Below are 21,533 nucleotides of genomic sequence, written 5' to 3' on the forward strand. Positions count from 1 at the left end.
ACCGTATCAGATGAATACAATACTAATTCAGTACATATCTGGTTATCTGTACTTATGTGACCTTTTGATATGGACCAAGTTCAAAAACACAAAAATAGATATTATATTGAAGGAACAAAAAACGAGATGAATAATATCATGAAACAAAATTTAAGTGATGTCGAGCTTGCGTCGTCATTTGACATGCACGGTTTTCACAGTCATTTCCTTTTTTGATCTCTGCCAACACCTCTCTAAAATATTAAACGTGAAATTAATTTTTTTAAATATGTTAATCTATTCATATTTCTATGAATTTCTTATATACATTTACCCTGATTTTATTAGATTAAAACAACGATTTCTTTACATTGGCTATCTATAGCTATATTTCGATATGCATTATCAAAATATTAAATACGAGATGTACCTATTTGTAATATAAACTGTTTATTGACATACCTTGTACCAATAATGCAGCAGATCATCACGAACAATCTGATGATTTTCATGATTTCTTTTAATACAATTTGGGCAAATTCGCTTATTGGTTTTCAGGTCTGCAATCTTTTCCTCTGGTAAGAAATAATTTTCATCTTCTTCAGTGATTTTTATTTCCTTACAAGGATATCCAACTTCATAGGGAACTTGGTGATGGAAAGTGGTGGTCAGCACCCTAAGCATTTGTTCAATTTGAATTCTGATCTTTTTTGTATCTGTGATTGATAGCTTGATCTTATTATCTGGAGTAAACGCTTGCAATTGAATTGACGTTTTATTAACAGCAATAGCAATGTTTATATCACCACCCTTTTCCTTGTAAAAAGCAATATTTTTACAGAGAAGGTCCTCACTCAAAAATTCCCACTTCGAAAAACATATAGCAACAAGTCTAAAGAAAAAGAAGTGTGGAATGTAAGTTTTGAAAGAAAAAAGCAAAATCGGGGTCCTATTTCCGTTATTGTACAAGACAAAACCTTCCTTTTTGAAGTCAGTCCTATTGATACTAGGGATGTAGTACAGGAATTCTTGTCCTTTTCCTGACTGTTTGGTTTCCTTTACTTCAACTTCCTGTGTTTTCATTTTTGCAAGGATACCAAGTTTTTCCATGTAAGGTATGATATGATCTTTTTCAAGAACATAGGATTGTTTTTTGTTTTCGCTCCAAATCTTGATTAGCGTTGAATCTGAAATCATCCCGTTATTCATGAAAATTTCCCATTCTTGAACCCTTCTGCATGCTGCGTGTGCGTGAGTTGGATCTGTAATGATATTTTTAAAAGCATCTACAAACCACTCTATGTCCAATATGATATTTTGATTAAGACCTTCTTCCGAGAAATATATTATCTGACCCACATCTGCAAAATATCTCAGCATGTCATCGAACTCATGATATTTTAAAAACTGAAATTCTTTCACATTTTGTAGGCTTTTCCTTCTGAAAATCCTCTTCGATTTGTGTTCTTGAACAAAATGTTCAAATATATACCATATTTTTGGAATTTGTTCACCCCAGTGCGGAAGATTTGTAGCTGTTTTAACAATACATTTTCTGATTTGTTCTATTGCCTCTTCCTGATGTTCATTCAATTCTCCATGTGGACATTCAATCTCGTAGTACCGTGTAGGCGAAATGTGATCATTTAATGTATGTTCTTTGGGCAAACATTTCTCCAGCGCGTCATAGAATGCAGTTTGGCTGGACGTGGTTTGTTTCCACTCCTGCAAAAGTTAATTATCTTTAATTAATATAAAAAAAAAACAATGGTGTCATTAAATTTGACAATGTAAATTACAAAGCTTAGCCAATTTGATGTTTAAAATGCATGGCGAATTTTTTAGCTTGGTATATTCTCAATGAATGTCAAATTTAATTTTGATTATCAGCCTGTTTGTGTAAAATTATTAATAATAATATGTTTTTTGCATGGATATGTAATTTTCCATTCCTGTGGTTAGAATGTAGTGACTGTAGTATATTTCAAATATATCTCAAGTTTCGGAGTTGGGACGTTATATAATGCATAATCTCAGGTTTTGGGGTTTTGCGTTAATTAGTTGTCAGCTAACATCAGAGATATTACGTGATTGTTATCACTGGTAGATGCTGCAAGTGTTTGTACACACCATTTCGTGGTAAGAAAAACATAACAATTTCGGATTATTACTCTTGATCAATGCTTAATAGGACTTTTCGTATATGCACAATTGATAACATATGTAAGTGGTGATAATGTAATTGTTGTGCAACTTCTCCAACGGGACCCTCACAAATTGCCATCGGGATACAACAATGGTGTTATTGAGATTAATCACTTCCAAAATCTGTCTGAATCCTTACCATATGTGTCATTTTAGAAACCGGGATTTTGGGACTAACCTACAGTACCTGATGTACCTGATGGAGTTCACCTATCTACAAAATCATGCAGTTCCGATCCAGTACCTATGGTCAAATACCTTAATAATATCAAATATGCGGTGATCAACACTTGCAGGAGACTAAGGCCAGTACAAATTAATTTAAAGTTAGATGTAATGATATACATGATATATGATCATAAATCATGTAATTCAATAGATGCATATGTATAGGACAAAAAAAAAACTAGTAACATATTTAGAAAGATTTCTGTTCTAAACATGCAAGTAAAAAAAAAGCTTCATGATATGTTTGTTTTTGATATATACTCCATGGGAACCTGCAGTACATTATGTCAAAATTTTCCATGCTACCGTATGAAAGTTATTGTTCGCAGTGTAAACTTACAGTATACATGATGTCAAAGTTTTCCATGTTACTGTCTCAAACTTAATTGTTCGCAATGTGAACTAGAAGTAAACATGATGTCAAAGTATTCCATTTTGCTGTATCAAAGTTATGTGTTCGCAATGTGAACTAGTAGTATACATGTTGTCAAAGTCTTCCATGTTACTGTCTCAAAGTTATTTGTTTGCAATGTGAACTAGCAGTATACATGATATCAAAGTATTTCATGGTGCTGTATCAAAGTTATTGGTAAGCTATGTGAACATGGTGAATTAGCAGTATGCAAGATGTCAAAGTTTTTCATGCTACTATCCATAACAAGGTGTAGATACAAATTGTAGAAAGTCATAGGATCTCCCAAATTTCATGTGTTTCATTTGTGTCATTAATAAATAACATATTTACAACAATACTCATTCTTGATTTTTCATTCAATGTGAAAAATAACAGAGCTGCGGGAAACTATGGTTTGATTGATTGGATATTGTTTGGTTTAAATTTGCACTATAATCATATGGTAAGCATAATGTAATATTATTGATAATTATATGTTTTATGCATGCATATGTAATTTTCCATTCCTGTGGTTAGTATGTAGTCACTGTAGTATATTTTATGTATATCTCAGGTTTCGGAGTTAGGACGTTATGTAAAGCACAGTCTCAGGTTTTGGGGTTTTGCGTTTATTAATTCTTAGCTAACGTCAGAGATATCACGTAATTGTTATCACTGGTAGATGCTGAAAGTGTTTGTACACACCATTTTATGCAAAAAAACATACCCTCCGCCACCCCGTACAACCGTCACTTAGGATAAACTTTACTTTGGGATGTATTTCATAATTTCTTTTGTTTTTTCTTACTTTTCAGCTTAAATGTTTGATATATTTGTTTTTTTGAGTATTGTTATGATGGTATTTTAATTCTTGGGATATCAATAACAAGGTGTAGATTCAAATTGTAGAACGTCATAGGATCTCTTAAATTTCATGTGTCATTATTAAATGACATATTTACAATAAAACTCATTCTTGATTCTTCATTCAATCTGAAAAAGTAACAGAGCTGCGGAAGACTTTGATTTGAATTTGCACTATTATCATATGGAAGGAATAAATATATTTTTACAGATAATCTAGATTATAAGCAAGAAACAAGCATTATGTATTAATTATGTAATAATACGTTACATCAACTGACATACTCGTTTTACCGATGTAGCATTGATGTAACTCAGCTGAATTTTATTTTTCCCTTGAGTTTTATATATATACTGTTTCTTATATTTCAACTCAATATCATTTATAATAAATTGCAAAATTTTGAAAGAAGAAAAGAATTCTTTCAAAGAAAAAAATTGTTATATGTGAAAGAGCAAGAATTACAAAAGATTGTCATAAGACGGAAAGAGATACACCATAAAAGATTTTTACCTTTACACAGTCATGATGAGAGGCAATCAGGATAACAGGGGTGGCTTTGGTGTCATTATTACGACTTTCTTTAGATTCCCCATCCTCACAGTAGGTTTTAATGGATCGCAGCCAAAACACAAAGTAGTCTTGCCAAAATAAATGCATTATCAACAGATCATGTAAAATAATGTTATTACATGTAAATAGTGATTCTAATTTATGAGTAATCTTAAAATGCCATGGAAGGCATAGTACTGTTATAAACAGACAAAACTACATCATATCTAACAGGTTCTCTTTGCAGAAAAAAACCTCTTTTACCTGCAAATGTCCAGTAATGAAATAAAGATCCTAAGGGACTGTGTCGGTCAGTGTCGTATGACATAGCTTTCTCCTCCAGATCTTTAGACATGTCAACCACCACGAGATAAAAGGCTCTTCTGGAGAGGTAAATCTGGTGACACGCGTAATACGCTACTTGTCCAGCAAAATCCGTCATACTAATAAGTTGTCTGCCATCTGTGCTGCTAGAAGTCCTGTCGGATTTTGTTCCATGTTTATCATAATCTGAAATAATGTAAGAAAAGAAGTGCAGATGAAAATACATTCCTATTCATAAAAAAATCATACATGTTTTAAAATACAGACTCTTAGAGAAGTTTTCACATGACATCCATTTTATCATCTTAACAGAATGGTCCTTTATGAAAACAAGCTATTAGCCTTTAAAAAATCTGCAATTTCTAGACAATTTGCATGCGTTTCTAATCGAAATTCAATTAAAAAGAATTCTAGATTTAGTGAAATTTCCCAATCTATAAACATATCAGCTTAACATATTTAAAAATAAATCACCTATTAACGTATCATCTTTAATTTCGAACAAATCCTCATGGATATCAAGACCGACGGTTGTCTCAGTTGGTTGTTTGTTTTCTTCTTTGTTTTCCCTTTGAAGTCTCCTAAGAAGAGTCGTTTTTCCTGCGCCTGCGCATCCCACTATCATGCCTCTGGCTCGACACATGTTTACACTGCCTTGACTTGAAATCTTGACGAATCTTTTTCTTGCATCTATGTCCCAATACAGTATTTCTCTGGGTATTTTCACTAAACATAACATGAGTCTAATTATAATTATCCTCTTAACTAGGACTGGGTATTGACCCGAGATTTCCTATTGCGATATATTGCGATATTTTTAACTGTATTGCGATTATATGTATTGCAATATTTTCAATGTAATTAAATGGCATTTTCTCACTATGTTTACTTTAATTTACATGCAAAATGTACATAACTATGATAAGTAACCAACACGGAAAAAATCTTATTGATTTCATTTAAGTTATGCTCTGAAATGTTCCCACAAAACAACTTCTGTCTTACTGTTTGGCTTAATAACAAACTTTATAAGTCCATTTTTATATTTGATGACAAAATTCCTTCATCTAAGCATATTGCCAATATGTCAACATTACAAAATCGTATTGCGATACGATATTTTTTGTCACTGTATCGCAATATATTGGAATATCGATATTATTGCCCAGTTAAGAGTCTTAACTGGCATATACATGTAAATAAATATTTTGTTAGGGGACTGGAAGTTGATTCTGAAGGGGCTGGGGGGCTGGCTATTTTCTCCAAGTCAAATTATTTATTTTCATATAGATGAAGGACACAATTTTATTTTCATCTTTACTAAAACAAATGTCAGACAAGCAAAATCGAAAAATAAAATCATCAATAAAAAACTCTAAATAGGTGGTGGTAGTGATGGTGAGGGGGGTGGGGTTTAATAGCTTTGGTCATCTCCAGAATATTTATTTTCCTGCCAGTCGAGGGCAGCTAATTACTTTCAACATTTTCGAGAACGGGTTATTTATTTCCCTTTGTCAGTCTCTACCTTTCCTCAGAATCAAATACTCGCCCCCTTTATGTTTTTTTGTCCCTCGCTGATTGTGGGATATATTAATTTCGGACTGTCGTTCCCTCCGTTTATATTTCTGTCTTTCTGTAACGCTTTCGTTTTAAGCCATATACCTTATAAGTAGAATTTTTAACGTGGATTTAATTTTGGCATTATTAGCGAGGGTGCTGACATTGCTAAAATTTAATATCGCTAAAAGATTAATTGGGTATTATTTGTCATAGCTTCTTTAGTTAGCATCTAAAAGACGCTAAAATTACTTCTTGCTAAAATTAAAATACCTTATTTTAGGTTGAAATCGATAAATTTGCGTCTCGCTAAAATTTCCACAAACGGTTTATCGAGAAGTTTTAAAGCTTTAGCAATTACATGTACATTTTACACAATAACTCCAAATGGCAAAAGAAGGACTCCTTTTGATTTTGAGATCAAAATTTCCAAGGTGTAATTTATAAATTAAAAGAATTCTGTCTGTTTTAAGGTAAAGATCTAGTAAATGAAAAATACCTAGTAGAAAGATTCATCAAATTCCAGAAATTAATTCCTGTAATGATGCTTTATAACGTTAGCTTGGTCAAATAAGGTGTTTCGGGTCAAAATTTTTAGGTAAAGAATATGAAAAACCATATTTTAAACAGTCATTTTCAATGAAAAATGAAAAAAAAACTCAAATTGAATGACATGAAAAATTGAAAACACCCTATTTTCTACATAATTCTGCTTATGCCGTAAAGTACGGAGAAAAAGAAAGTTGAAATGGATTATTATGTCATAATAATGAAGTGCATGTACACCAAATCGTTATAAAGTCATTTATCAGATTTTGTCCTTAAAACTTTTCCACACGTTTCTGTGCAATATCTTGAGAAGCATTTAAATTTGTGCAATGACGTTTTATACCTCGTTTCTCAATGGCCTATGGAAGATTTTGAAGTCAAATGTCTAGGTCGTAAATAATGAAAAGTCTGTCTATTTTGACACTTTTCCTCCGCACGTTTCCACGCGATATCCTGGGTAGCGTTTGAGCTCTCGTTGACCTATGAAACACCCCTATTTGATTTTTGGTGGTCAAAAGGTCAAGGTCGAAATTGATGTTCTGTGTCGGTGTAAAACTTTCAATTCCGGGAGATATCTCAAGCGGCTTTCAAATTTTGAAATTTTACGTTTTACCAAAACTTCGGATCCCTTTGTCCCCCTGCACGTATTAAAGTGTCCCCTCGAGCTATCGAGGTCAGCACATCTTTTTCCCTTCAGCGGGGAACACGGATTCTCTGAATAAGCTTGTTACAATGTACAATTAAAACTAATCTCTAAACGATTGTGTAAAAAAATCATCTTCATTTAAAATAAATCCTTTTCCCTCTAAATCCAATATGAAAAATAAAACAAAGGAAAAAATCTGCGAAATAAGTCATGCTGTTTAAAATTACTAGCATAAAAATGTTCATGTCTACGTCTATGGACTACCGGATACTTCCGATAACTGGGCCCGATTTACAAAGAACTTGTGTAAAAGACCCCCATTTAATTGTTATAATCATAAATGTTAAAACTACACTTAACTAACAGGGGTTACAATTAAAATAATTTTCCAATCATTAAATGTATTTATCAAACATCCACATGTAATAACATAAGATTTAATACTTTTGATTTTGCTTTTTTGAAAGATTACCGTTACGATGATTAAAAACATAAAAATTAATGTATTTTTATACACAAATCAAGAAAATAAAAGAGTTAATAAAGAGAATCTTATTAAAAAATGATGAAGATTCTCCCTGAAATATGGCATTTTTACTCGAGTGTCACAGAGGTAATACTACTTAAACCAGTGAACCACATAATTAGAGAAATGTCTTTGAGACGTTATACTTACAACGTTCACTGATCTTTCTATGAATCCTACCGTCAGACATGATACAGTGTGTGATGATGTCAAGCTGTAGACTGTCTATGAAGAGGTCGTACATCTCCTCCGGCTCGTACGGTATATACAGACATCTCTCTCGTTTACTCCTCTTATAATCCCAGGACCGGCAGTATTCTGAGATCACGTCACGTGACGCCGTGGTCAGGAAAAACTCCAGATCACTATCCTTCACCAGACACTCCGTAACAAAGGCGTACATGACGTCATGTCGGATGTCTTCTGATATAAACGTTATCACACCGTCACGTGTTTCTGTGATTTCATCAGGAAGATCTACCGAACCGTCATCAATAATATCAGGGAAATACCTCTGTCTGATTTTGTCGTTTGTGATTCTGTGTGATTGTTCAATGAAACTAATCCGATATTTATCAGATATAAGTAAACAATAAAGTTGACATCTGACTTCCGGTAGATAGCTAAGGATTTTATCTGAAATGACAAATAGAAAAATAAATTATGAATCACCAAACAAATTAATTAATAAAATAAAATAAATAAATTGTTAACATTTAGTCTAACTATATGGCATGCACTCCAATCTTTTTCTTTACACTGTATGTACACGTATGTATTCATTCCTATTGAAGAGATGTTTAAGAATGTGAACTATCCCACCCACCCCCCACCCCCACTACTTAATTTTCGAATTGCTACTTTTAACCATCGCTGAATAAATGCGATTAGAAAGATGAAGAGATTTATTACAAAGGACAAGATAGGGTAAAAACGGTATTTGGGCCCCCGATTTTGGGTGTCTTTCAGAATGATCCAACAGTTTACCCATGAAAACCTGTTTCCGCCCCTGCCCCAAAATGAGTTTTGGTTTTAAGATTTGGGATATACAGGGGGTCATAGTGAGGTCAGGAAATAGGTCAATTTTCGAAATTTCTCATTTTTATGCAAATTTTCACTAATTTTACAGCATATTTTCTTTCGGAAAACATAGAGCACACAATTGCCTACCGACCAAATTTATATATTTTATTCACTGATATCAGATGCAGTTTATGTGTAAAAATCTCAGCTAGGAAAGCGTGTGCTCTATGTTTTCCAGAGAGAAATGTATCCCAAATATGATGAAATTCCACCAGAATTGAGGAAATTCGGGAAAATGTCCTATTTCTGCACCCTCTAGTGGCTTCCATGTAGGCTTTGAATCAAAATTAGTGCTTGTCTTAAAGTAAGCATCATTTTACCTTCTTAACTACAAACTATCACAATTTTACCAGTGTTCTGATTTTTATATCAAATAAGGGGCCAGATTCGGCTGTTACCCTATCTTGTCCTTTAAGAATAATCTGAAATACGAAATTCAATACAAATCTGTTAAAAATGATAGTTTTATTCTTTATAATAGCTATAAATTGAAATAACGTTTAGCTTCGTCGCCCGCGAGACACAGTGATTCGAGCATCTAAATTCCAGGAGTAGGGAGTTCATTCTTTTAATAGCGACACCGCATTATTTTCTTGTTTGTCGGACATCTGATGTCAAAAGTATGAGAGGGAAACAATTATGTAATAATATTTTTACTTTTTTGAAGGAAATAATTTTAGGTGGAACTTGAACAAAATTGAGCGGAGGTATATTCCCCCTACCTTGTTTTTCTTTTTTTAGAGTAACATATTGCAGAATGATGAGGAGTACGAAAAATGGAGAGTAAATAAAAGAAAAGAAATATCAATAAGACATTGTAATTAAGCGATCTTGCATTGGGACCATATATACAGTGTACACAATCATGTTTAGAAGGATTCGCAGAAACTGCAGGAAAAGACGGGGGAGTGGGGATGAGTACATGTAACTGTAATATTTCATATCTTGTATTGAAAGATACTTGTAACGGAGCTGAACCCCCCCCCCCTTTCTTAAAAAGTCTACGGAATTTTATTTCCATCCTCTGTCATATATACTAGGGTTGTCCCGTAAAATCGTGGACAAAGCGTTTTTCTCGAAAAGTAATAGTCGCACTAAGCTGAAAATTTCAGTAAATGTTTATTTATCATATTTAAGTGCATGATAATTTTTTTGATAAAATACAGGCAAAAATAAAGATTTTATTAAGCTTGAATGTGCAAGGGGTATTGTCCTACGGCGCACGGTCAAAAAAGTAAGGTTTTATTAAAGAATACACAAGTTTGAATTCAAAATATTTTTTTTAAATACGTAAGATTTGGATTAAATTTATCCTAATTCAATTCCACAATCAATTTTGTAGTCTTTGTAAAAAAAATTAAGCCATTTGGTTAATTTTTGGCAGTTTCTCGAGCATTCGAAATGAGAAAGTGGTAAACACAACACACAAAAAGTGGCGACGTTTTATGACGTTACGGCGCACCGGAGAGCAGTTCAGCTTTAATTCGATGTTGTAATGACAATTTTAGAGACTTGAAATGACCAAAGAAGAAAAAAGATTATAAAAATATCACCATATCTTAAGTATACAAATGAAATAAAAGTTTTCTTAGCGAAGTCTTTTTTGATCGAGTCCCTGGAGAGTAAAACACATACGGACAAACTTCTTATGTAATAGCAAAAGAAGCTGTCACAATAGACCGCCGATATGAGATTTTCAATTAGTTGAATGATGGTGAGAATATTGTCCGTAACTTACTAATAAATCTTCAGAAGATCGCATGAGGGTGCCAATTGGTTCTTCGACTGTTTATGGAGACTAAAGAATGTGTATCAATGAATTCGAAATTCCTTAAGTTTAGTCGGACTAATCCAACTTCATTTTCAGCAAAGATAAAACGTGACGCCATTTTAGCCACTTTGACGTTATAATCCATGCGCCGTAAGGTGATACAATACATGGCATAAAATCTCATAATTTCTTTATTTATGCATATATTTATCTGAAATTTGCTGTGTGTATTATTAAAATATGTACTAAATAATAGTGAAAATTTCAGAACGCAGTGATGTTTATTTTTTTATTTTACTAGACAACTTGTCCACGATTTTACGGGACAACCCTCGTATATATTTCTTTTTAGCTTCTAAAGGGATTTCTGTATTTTTGTGCTCAAGCAATTAAAAAATCAACGTATTGGACAGCACATTCCTGTCTTGGTCAATGAATACCCAAATCAATAGATTCATGTTTCTGCACCCCCCACAACCACAACCCCCACCCCCCTCCCTACACATAGAGACACACATGAAGACATACATCCGGTCCACTGAAAAAGCACACTTTCTGAAAAAGAGGATGACAGCCAGAAAGAAAACAAGAGGCCCTTGGGCCTTATAGGTCACCTGAGTATTGTGAAGCAACTTTCACAATTAAATTTGGTTCGTGCTTTAAACCAGATGCCATGAAATTGACAATGCACAATTTTGAAAGAGGTACCATTGCTTATCATAATTATTAACTTAGGATGCTTGCTCTATTTACTTAATATCCAGAGGTAGATCAGATAAACAAAGAGAAAATGCACTTCCACTTTATACCATGTTGTGCACCTCACCCCAAAGAAACCACTGACCCAGGGTCCACATATTTCAAAGTTTTGCAAATTTTATCATAAAATGGTTGATTAATACCAAAGAGCAGATTTCAAAGCATAGATTTATTTATGTACCCCCCCCTCCCTCTGACTCAGGGGGCATATAAAAAAACCACTTTGCTAGATGCACCTTTCTTCATCATAAATATATATACTTGGATCACTGGCAAAAAACCCAGAAGCAAAGGAAAAAAAAATTTCAAAGAATTGATGTATTTTTACGATATAATCAACAGAGCCCCACCCTAACACCAGAACCCCTAAACCTAGGGCCATAAAATTCAAAATTTTGGAAGAGGCACTCTTGCCCATCATAACTATGTGCCTAGTTAATTTATTTAATACTCAGAAGCAGAGAAGAAGATTTTCAAAGAATAAATGCATTTTCACTATATAATCAATAGAGCCCTGCCCTAACACCAGAATCCCTGACCCTGGGGCCATCAAATTCACAAATCTGGAAGAGGCACTCTTGCTCATCACATCTATGTACTTAGTTAATTTATTTAATACCCAGGAGCAGAGAAGAAGATTTTCAAAGAAATAATGTATTTTCACTACATAATCTATATAGCCACGCCCTAGCACTTGGTAGAGGACTCAATGCTAATCACATTCATGCCACCAGTTTGCCTGTTTGATTTCCAGGAGTAAAATAGAGGATTTTTAAAGATTGCAATAATTTTAGTGGTTTTGGCCCCATCCCTCAGGCCCCAGGAGGGTGGGGACCATGGAATTCACAATTTTTGTTTCACTCTACTCATAGATGCTTTATACTAAACTTGGTTGAAATTGGTTCAGTGGTTTCAGAGAAAAAGCTGAAAATGTTCAAATGTTAACAAACGACACACGACGGACGACGCATGACGGACGAAAACAAATAGCAAAAGGTCACCTGAGTTACTCAGGTGACCTAAGAATAACTAACCTTAAAAAAATATCTTAACTTATTTTATAATTCTGTAAATATTAACGATGAATAGTGCTTGTAAATGCACATAATACTGTAATGATGAGTATGTTTGTTTGTTGATTAAAACGTCTCACTTTAGAATATTTCACTGATACACTGTTACATAGACAAAATCATTCGCCGCAGGGAGCTTCAATTTGACCTTGGCACTGAAGGCCACTGAGCAGTGAGGGATCATTTTCGTGCCAGCAACTTCCACAACAAGGGACCATGGCACCCCATTTTTATGGGTCTGATTTAAGAACACGTGTTCACGTCCCTCAGTGGGATTAGATCCCGTGACATATATATAAGGATCAGACGAGAACTATTCATTTCATCGTTACTGGATTTTCTGACGTAAAAGTGAATTTATGTGCTAATCGAGGCACAGGCGATACTTTCTAAATGACCAATCAGCTAGATGAAATTCGTTACGAGTGAGTATCACAAAAATACTATGGAAACATGCTTGGAATATTATTTTTTTCCGATAATTTTTTATGCATTTGAGTCACAGACTAGACACGGATCTACATTTGTTAAATTTCCGAGATCACAGTAAAATTTATATACAGTTACAAACAATTGATAGAATATACATGATATACACTAGTTTAAAGTCTTGTAGCGTGTTTGGTGAGCAGTTCGCTAGGTCTACTGTACATGTACTCCCAAGTATCGGTGAATACAAGTTTTGTGTGAATTTCTTGTCATTAAAACCGTAAATGCTGAATATCCATGCGTATTATAAAGTATAAACAGCCTTGGCTGACCATTATTAAAGTTTGAAATATAGAAAAGGATAACAGGTTAATTGACCTAAACCACGTGTCTGTGATAAAATGTAAACGTAACATGTTTAATTATTCTGTTATCGGATTGGACAATATTTAAACTATGTGCGAAATAATAACAACAGCCATATAAGGTCTTCTTGGACACGCATATCTCTTAATCGCAACTTCGCGGGCTTTTCCGACTAGCGGAAAAACGACCTCGAATGTATATGGTAGCCGCCATGACAACCCTCCCTTTTCATGATCTTTGAAATAAATGCATGGAGACCTTTTATCTTCAGAATATAGTTAAACTTTATTCAATGTAATGATATTATACCTAAAATATACTATAGAGGGGACTTCTAACTCCGTCTATCCTATATTTAAATAAACAGGAAATGTATAAATTTTTTAACATCCGGTGATGTTAATACATTCGAGGTTGTTTTTCCGACCTCTGACGGAAAGACCCGAGATGATGCGATCGGCATATCCCTGTTTTATACTAAGACCCGCCCATTATCTTGCCATAAAAGAAAATATTCGCACAAACCTGGCCTCATTTAGCTATGATAGGGTCTAATAAATCAAAGATAATATTTAAACAATAAAATGCTTTCTTTGTTTATTGTTACTGGAATGAACGGAAGCAGCTGTTGCAGAAAAAATACATAACCCGCGTAAGAGGGTTATGTAAGTTTTTTCTGCAATAGCTGCGACCGTTCATTCCAGTATATAACAAACAAAGAAAGACATTTTATTGTTCATATTTATATCTGTTTAAATAATCAATTAAAGTAGGATTAAAAAGATTAAATATTGTATTAATGATGCGAACGTCTTTATTTGTTCCATTGATGGAACAGCCACTGATTAAGAAATCTGTACAGGCGACATGCGTATTGTAGTTTATGCAAGGATGAACGCAAAGGGGTTTCTTAAGAAATAATGGAGAAAATTCAGTGGATGTAAATATAATGCAGTATTCCTTATAAATAAAATGTGTCTGAACCATTGAAACTATTCAAAAGGTGTCGTATTTATTCACTCATGTTTGAAAACTACCAATACCGCTGTAGATTAAATATAATTTGTCGTGAAAAAAGATCACGTGACATCTTAGGGTATGGCGGCTTAGTTTTGAGCTCCGGAGATTTTGGTCAATTTAGGGCATTTCCAGAAGGATTTTAATGTTCGTATCTTGGTTTACTGTTTTGCTTCTGTGCTTTGAGAGGACTGTTTGTGATATTTGTGATATTTCTGCATTTACAATGCCGTCAGACAGAAGAAAAACCGGGGCTACGTCTAAAAAACAGGCTGAGGAGTGCTCACAGAAGAATGCAGGTAGTGAACCGTTAGAAGACCAAGCCGATAATCAGTCTATTGTTGCCAATATTGAGGACATTAAAACATCAGTGAAAACTATAAGAAATGATCTGTCGGAGGGTGATCAGAGCGTAAATTCAAAATTAAAATACGTTTCAGAACAAAGTGAGAGCAATTATGAAGATATATCTTTATTACGACAAGAAAATGCTCAGTTGCGGAGAGAACTGGAATTGCTACGATCGGTTGTAATCCGAATGGACAGGAAAATGTCCGTTATTGAAAACGATGTTACGGATCTTAGATCAAGGTCTATGCGGGACAATATCCTTATTCATAATTATCTTTACGAACCCAACGAGAACTTAACCACGTCGATGCCAGTTACTTTTAAAGAACTTCTTGGGGTTGATGTTAGTTTTGTAAGGATTCATAGGAATGGGGTGCGTCCAGAATATAATTCTGATCGACCTGTATCCATTACTGCAAAGCTGACCGACCGTAGTAAAATCAACACAATTCTTAATGCCCAAAAGCTAAAGAAAATGGCTAAACAACCTTTGCCTTTCTTTATCACTACGCAGCAACCTGCATCTATTGTTTCCGCTAGAAACAAGGTGTACGATACGGCAGAGTCTTTGAGAACCCAAAATATCACTGTTAAGATTAAAAAAAAATCAAGTAATCCTAACCAACGGCGCCAGATATAAAGAGGATGTTCCATTTCTAACGAATGCAGATGCGTTATTGGTAACAGCTGAGGAGACGGAACACCTGGACTCGGTTGAAATAAAAAATTCGGACCCAGTGAAAAAAGACGGCTCGGAATTTATGGCTTTCGGTGCTCGAGTTAAAACTGTGGATGCTGTGAAGAATATGTACAGCAAAGTTTTAATAGATCCCTACGCAGCCAGTGCCGATAACCGAATCCTGGTGTACAGATTCGCCACAGAGGACGGCACTTTACATGAAAATTATCACGATGATTCTGAACATGGGGCCGGGCGAAGGATGATGAGATACTTGAGGGAAAATAACATTCAAAACGCCGCCTTCGTCATCACAAGGTGGATGGGTGACGCCCATATTGGACCTATTAGATTTTCAATAATGGAACAGTTGGTAAATAAAGTAGCCAATTCCATGGAAATGTGACTTGATACCTTACAGACATACACACGGTAATGGTTAGATAAAACAAAATTCAAACAGTTACGACTCACCATGTTAACCATGTAACCATGTTAACAGGCGTCTTCTGAAAGGTGACCTTATTGATTTTGTAAATATGTTTCCTTTTTTATATGTAAATACGAATATTAATGCCGTTTTTTTTCCCTTCAGACTTAATATAATGAAAGTTTGATATTAGGAATGTCATTTTTGTTTAATATATTTAAAATGTATAAAACCGGATTTAAAGATAGCTTTCGACTTGGAAAATACACTGGTACTTTTTCCGGATTTAAATGTTTACTCTTTTTGGTTTTCTACTTTATTCTCATAACGGCATTTCCGATATGATTTATATATAAAATTATCGTTGCCCTATCGACAAACTCTCTAACAAGACGTGCATATCTATCAGTCTATGATGCATGTGTCTTTATTAGTAAACCATTCTCTAATCTCCTCTTCTATCTTCTCTTTTACCTTTAGCATGTTTAGAGCGATATATTTTCTGATGGTGAGTAAATGTTTGTCCAAGTTTTTTGCAGCAGTTCAATTACATATTTCATGTCTGGTTTTACAGTAGTTTCAGTAAATTGTCAGCGTCTGCATGATTTTAAAAAGAGAAAGGACGTACTCCAATATTATAAGCAATTTCAATGCAATATTTTGTGTCTACAAGACACTCATTTTACAGGTGATATGGAGAATGATATTAGAAATGAATGGGGATATGAAGCATATTTTAATTCATTTTCGTCAAAGTCAAGAGGTGTAGCTATATTTTTTAATAATAATTTTGAACACAAGGTTCATAATAAAATATCTGATGATGCAGGGAATCTTTTGGCTTTAGATTTAACAATTGAAAACAAGCGTCTGAGTTTAATTACAATTTATGGACCAAATGAGGATACACCCTCATTTTATGAAAGACTATCAGATATTATAAAGGATTTATCAAATGAAGATGTTATTTTGGTTGGAGATTTTAATCTAGTTTTAGACCCAGAAAAAGATTATTTTAATTATCTTCATATTAACAATCCAAAGGTAAGAAGCAAAGTTCTAGAAATCATCTCTGATTATGATTTCAGTGATATTTTCAGAGAAATGCATCCTGATGAAACAAGATATACTTGGCGTTCAACTTGTAAACAAGCAAGATTAGATTTCTTTCTCATATCAAATTCTTATTTAAATAGTGTTGAAGAAAGTAAAATTCTGAATAGTTATAAATCCGATCACTCGCCAATATATCTAAAGATTAAGTTAAATGAGTTTACTCATGGAAAAGGTTTGTGGAAATTAAATAACTCACTTCTTAAAGATATTAAATATATTGAAACAATCAATAAAGTTATTCAGGAAACAAAGGCAATTATGCATTACCTATCTATTTTAAAGAATATGTCAACAAAATATCAGATGAAGAAATTCAATTTAATGTAGATGAACAGCTTTTCCTTGAAACACTCTTATTGAAAATTAGAGGCAAGACCATTTCTTTTTCCAGTTATGTAAAGAAAAAAAGCAATGAGAAAGAAAATCAGTTAATTTCTGAAATTGAAATTTTGGAAAAAGACTACAATAAAAATATACAAACAATAAATGATGAAAAAAAAAGGAATTGGAAAATATAAGAGACCATAAACTTATGGGAAATATCATAAGGTCTAGAGTAAAATGGATGAATGAAGGAGAAAAACCTACTAATTACTTTCTAAACCTTGAGAACAGACATTATACAAATAAAATAATCCCTAAATTGATTAAAGATGAATCAATAGATTCTGAAATAACAAATCAGAAAGATATTCTTTTTGAAATTGAAAAATATTATAAAACACTTTATGAGGCTAATTCGGAGATGACAGATATTGATCTAAGTGATCATACTTGGGATATTGCTGCAGAAAAACTTAGTGATACCCAAAAGAATATTCTTGAGGGGGAGATAACTTTAAATGGAGCTTTACTAGTTTTGAAAAATATGTCAAATAATAAAAGTCCTGGAAGCGATGGTTTTACAACAGAATTCTTCAAAGTTTTCTGGAAACAGCTGGGAAATTTCATAGTAAGATCAATAAATTATGCTTACAAAAAAGGAGAGCTTTCTGTAACACAAAAACAGGGAAAAATCACTTGTATATCTAAAGAAGGAAAAAGTAATTTTTTTATAAAAAATTGGCGCCCAATATCTTTATTAAACGTTGTATATAAAATAGCTTCTGGCTGTATAGCAAGTCGAATGAAAAATATCTTGAATACAATTATAATTCAGACCAGACAGGTTTTGTAACTGGAAGATACATAGGAGAAAATACCAGTTTAATTTATGATCTAATGCACTATACAGAAGAAAGAAATATCCCTGGAATGTTGTTAATGATTGATTTTGAAAAAGCATTTGACACAGTGTCGTGGAATTTTATTGATAAAGCCCTAAAATTCTTTAATTTTGGTTCTTTTCAAAGAAGATGGGTTTCATTATTTCAATGTAATATTGTATCAGCAATCAATCAAGCAGGCCACCTATCTAAATTCTTTAAACTAGGCCGTGGTTGCCGCCAGGGTGATCCAATTTCTCCATATATATTTTTACTATGTGCAGAAATATTAGCTTTAAAAATAAAAAAAATAATAAAAGTATTAAAGGGATTAAAATTGATGGGGAAGAATACCTAATGTCTCAATATGCGGATGACACACTAGTTATACTAGATGGAACAGAAAAATCCCTAAGAAATTGCATTGAAGAAATAGACAAATTTTATAAATTATCAGGATTAAAATTAATCTCTCTAAAACACAAATAGTCTGGATAGGAACAAAATATATTCAAATGAAAAACTTCTATATGAAATGAACTTTCAATTGACAACACAATTTAAAGTACTAGGTTTTTATTTTGATGTTGACTTAACTAGAGTTCCAAAACTCAACTATGACAAAACATTGGTCAAAATTAAGAATATAATACTACAGTGGAGTAAAAGACGTACTACCCCTTTGGGTAGGATTTCACTGATAAAATCACTATTAATAGCACAGTTAAACCATCTTTTTATTGCTTTACTTTCACCTTCTGAAAATTTTGTTAAAAATCTAAATAGTGTTCTATTTAATTTTCTTTGGAGATCAAAAGTGGACAAGATAAAAAGAAAACAAATTACTCAAGATTACAAGAGTGGAGGATTGAATATGATTGACTTAAATAACTACATTAAGAGTTTAAAATCATCTTGGATTAAAAAACTACTCAATGGCCAGGATTCTAAATGGAGATCACTCTTTCAAAAAGCTTTTAATATCAAAAAGCTATTTAATATTGGTTCAAATTATATTGAAATAATATTACAAAGTATAAATTATGATTTTTGGAAAGATATTTTAATTGCTTTCAAAAATATAGAAGACAAAATGAAAATAGAGTCATGGGAGGATTTTATCTCTCAATCATTATGGTACAATAAAAAACTTAAAATTGACAATAAGCCCATTTTTTACTCCAAATGGTTTAGGAATGATGTAATTTTTATCTCAGATTTGTTAGACGAAACAGGATCTTTTTTAGAATTAGATGATCTTAAAGCAAAATTTAATATAGAAACCAACTTTTTGACATATGCAATTTTACAGAAAGCAGTAAAAGAAGCGATGGCTGTAGAAAAAGTAAACAAAGAAAGATTAAACCCAAGGCCGATTCTACCTTTTCATTTAAAATTATTTTGTCTATGTAGAAAAGGAACAAAAGCTATGTATAAAATTTTGAATACAGAACACATAGTACCTTTTTCAAAAGTAAAATGGAGTAAACATTTTGAAATTCAAGATTCCCTATGGGAAATGATATATAATATTCCTTTTCAATGTACAAAAAGTTCTAAATTACAATGGCTACAATTCAGAATAAATCAGCATATCTTGGTTACAAATAAAACGTTATATAAAATAGGTTTGAAGGATACTAAACTTTGTAGCTTCTGTGAGACATGTGAGGAAACAATTTTTCATATTATGTGGGAATGCCAGAAGGTTCAGGAGCTTTTACATAGTTTTACAATTCTCTGTGAAGCCCATGGTATAGAGTTTCCAAAAGATAGTGGTAATTTCATATTTGGAAATCCAAAACCCAACAATGGTGAATTAAATACAATATTTTTTTTTTGTATTAAAGCATTTATGTATAGAAATTAGTGTCGAAATGAGGTTTTGAGATTACAAGCATTACGTGGAGATATTAAAACATTACTATCTACGATGAAATAAAGTGCAACAAAGAATAATCAAATTAATGAATTTAACACTAAATGGAAAGATTGGCTTTCACTCATGTAAGACCCTGATACCAGACACCTAAAGACCTTTTGCAATGCTTGGACATACATCTGCCACTACTTTATTCTTATGAACCTGCTCTTCTTTCACCATTTCTCAATCCCCTCTTTCTTTCTCTCTTCCTTTCTTTCTCTTTCCCCTATTCTTTTGTCTCTATTATATTTTTTGTATTTGTTTATTATATGTATTAATGATGTATTGATGTAAACAAGATATTGTAAATATTTTTAATACGATGATGTGACAATTGATATTAATAATATATATATATATATATATATATATATATATATATATATATATATATATATATATATATATATATATATATAATTTGTCGTGGAAAAGGGGCCCCAGATAGCAGCTATGTCACATCATCCTTTATACGACCTGAAGCATTTTCACCACCTTTCACAACAAATGATGCGGAATACATGTACACTTACATACAACATGAAAATAAGCAAATGAAAATCATGTTAAAGAGAAAGGAGAATAATACTAATTTGGATTAATATTTAAACAAGTTTAATTTTACAACATTTTAAACGAAATCGGGGGAGAGAAACAGACTGATACTTTGACTGACATTTTGATTTGCAAAATACATAAAAATAAGGCCCTATACTAATTAAAAATAAAGATTGCCATTGGCGTCAAAACAAGGGGGGTAGCTTTTTTTTAAAAAACAATAGACATCATATAGATAATAAAAATTGAGACGTAGGTATATACCCCCCCAACATGCACACTTTCAACATACACGATGCAGTGTAGTTAAAGTTGAAGAAGGGTGAGTCGTAGTGTTTGAAAGTAAAAAATGGTCATGAAAGAACTTCCATCTCCCCAAACCATAATCCTCTTCTTTATTTTATTTTAAGCAGAAAAATTAACACCCGTCATTTTTAAATTTATGTCTAAACAAAGTTCCAGGTATAGATTTAGGCAAACTTTATTCAGAATTCTTAACAGATTGGGCAACAGGCAAACTGTCTATAAATCATTTTTCTATACATGGTCACGGGTAAAAAATAGAATAAACTGAATTCACAGAAATAACTAAAAAACAAATTTTATTTTTTCTAGAAAATCAAACTTTCTTACTTGGTTTTCTATAGGTTTTGTTGTCGATGATATAAAGATCCCAGTGTGAATGGAGACCTATACAGGATCTCACGATATCAGGTCTCGCCCAAGCCTTGCTTCTCCAGAGCCACGTCACGTGATCTACACTGTCCTGTGATCTTCCTCTGTAATGTACAGTCTCCCCTTCTCTTCTTAGTTCCGTTAGAAATTTTTCTCGTTCATCTTTACTGCTCTTGATTTTATTTTCTGGGATATTTACTGTAGAAAAAATATATACTGTTTATAATAAACATTTACACTGTAATACCATTATGAAAATATACATGTAAAGG

General features: G+C 32.9%; 1 protein-coding gene and 1 pseudogene across 1 annotated transcript in view; one reads left to right on the top strand and one right to left on the bottom strand.

Annotated features, from left to right (window-relative positions):
• Nucleotides 1–200: 200 nt before the first annotated feature.
• The window catches only part of LOC134272033 (uncharacterized), a 28,689-nt gene continuing 7,356 nt past the window's right edge, over nt 201–21,533 (bottom strand). Inside the window, exons 3-10 of the mRNA XM_062754268.1 lie at nt 21,220–21,459; nt 7,976–8,461; nt 5,022–5,273; nt 4,488–4,733; nt 4,185–4,312; nt 1,530–1,704; nt 442–1,241; nt 201–233 (exon numbers count right to left, since the gene is read on the bottom strand). Coding sequence (XP_062610252.1) covers nt 201–233; nt 442–1,241; nt 1,530–1,704; nt 4,185–4,312; nt 4,488–4,733; nt 5,022–5,273; nt 7,976–8,461; nt 21,220–21,459 — 2,360 coding nt within the window. The remainder of the gene's footprint in view (nt 234–441; nt 1,242–1,529; nt 1,705–4,184; nt 4,313–4,487; nt 4,734–5,021; nt 5,274–7,975; nt 8,462–21,219; nt 21,460–21,533) is intronic.
• LOC134272028 (protein IMPACT homolog) lies at nt 14,550–15,759 on the top strand (annotated as a pseudogene).

The sequence above is a fragment of the Saccostrea cucullata genome, unplaced genomic scaffold, assembly GCF_032062105.1.
Source record: "Saccostrea cucullata isolate Sc308-1 unplaced genomic scaffold, CSIRO_AGI_Scuc_v1 ctg1835, whole genome shotgun sequence".
Classification (NCBI taxonomy): domain Eukaryota; kingdom Metazoa; phylum Mollusca; class Bivalvia; order Ostreida; family Ostreidae; genus Saccostrea; species Saccostrea cuccullata.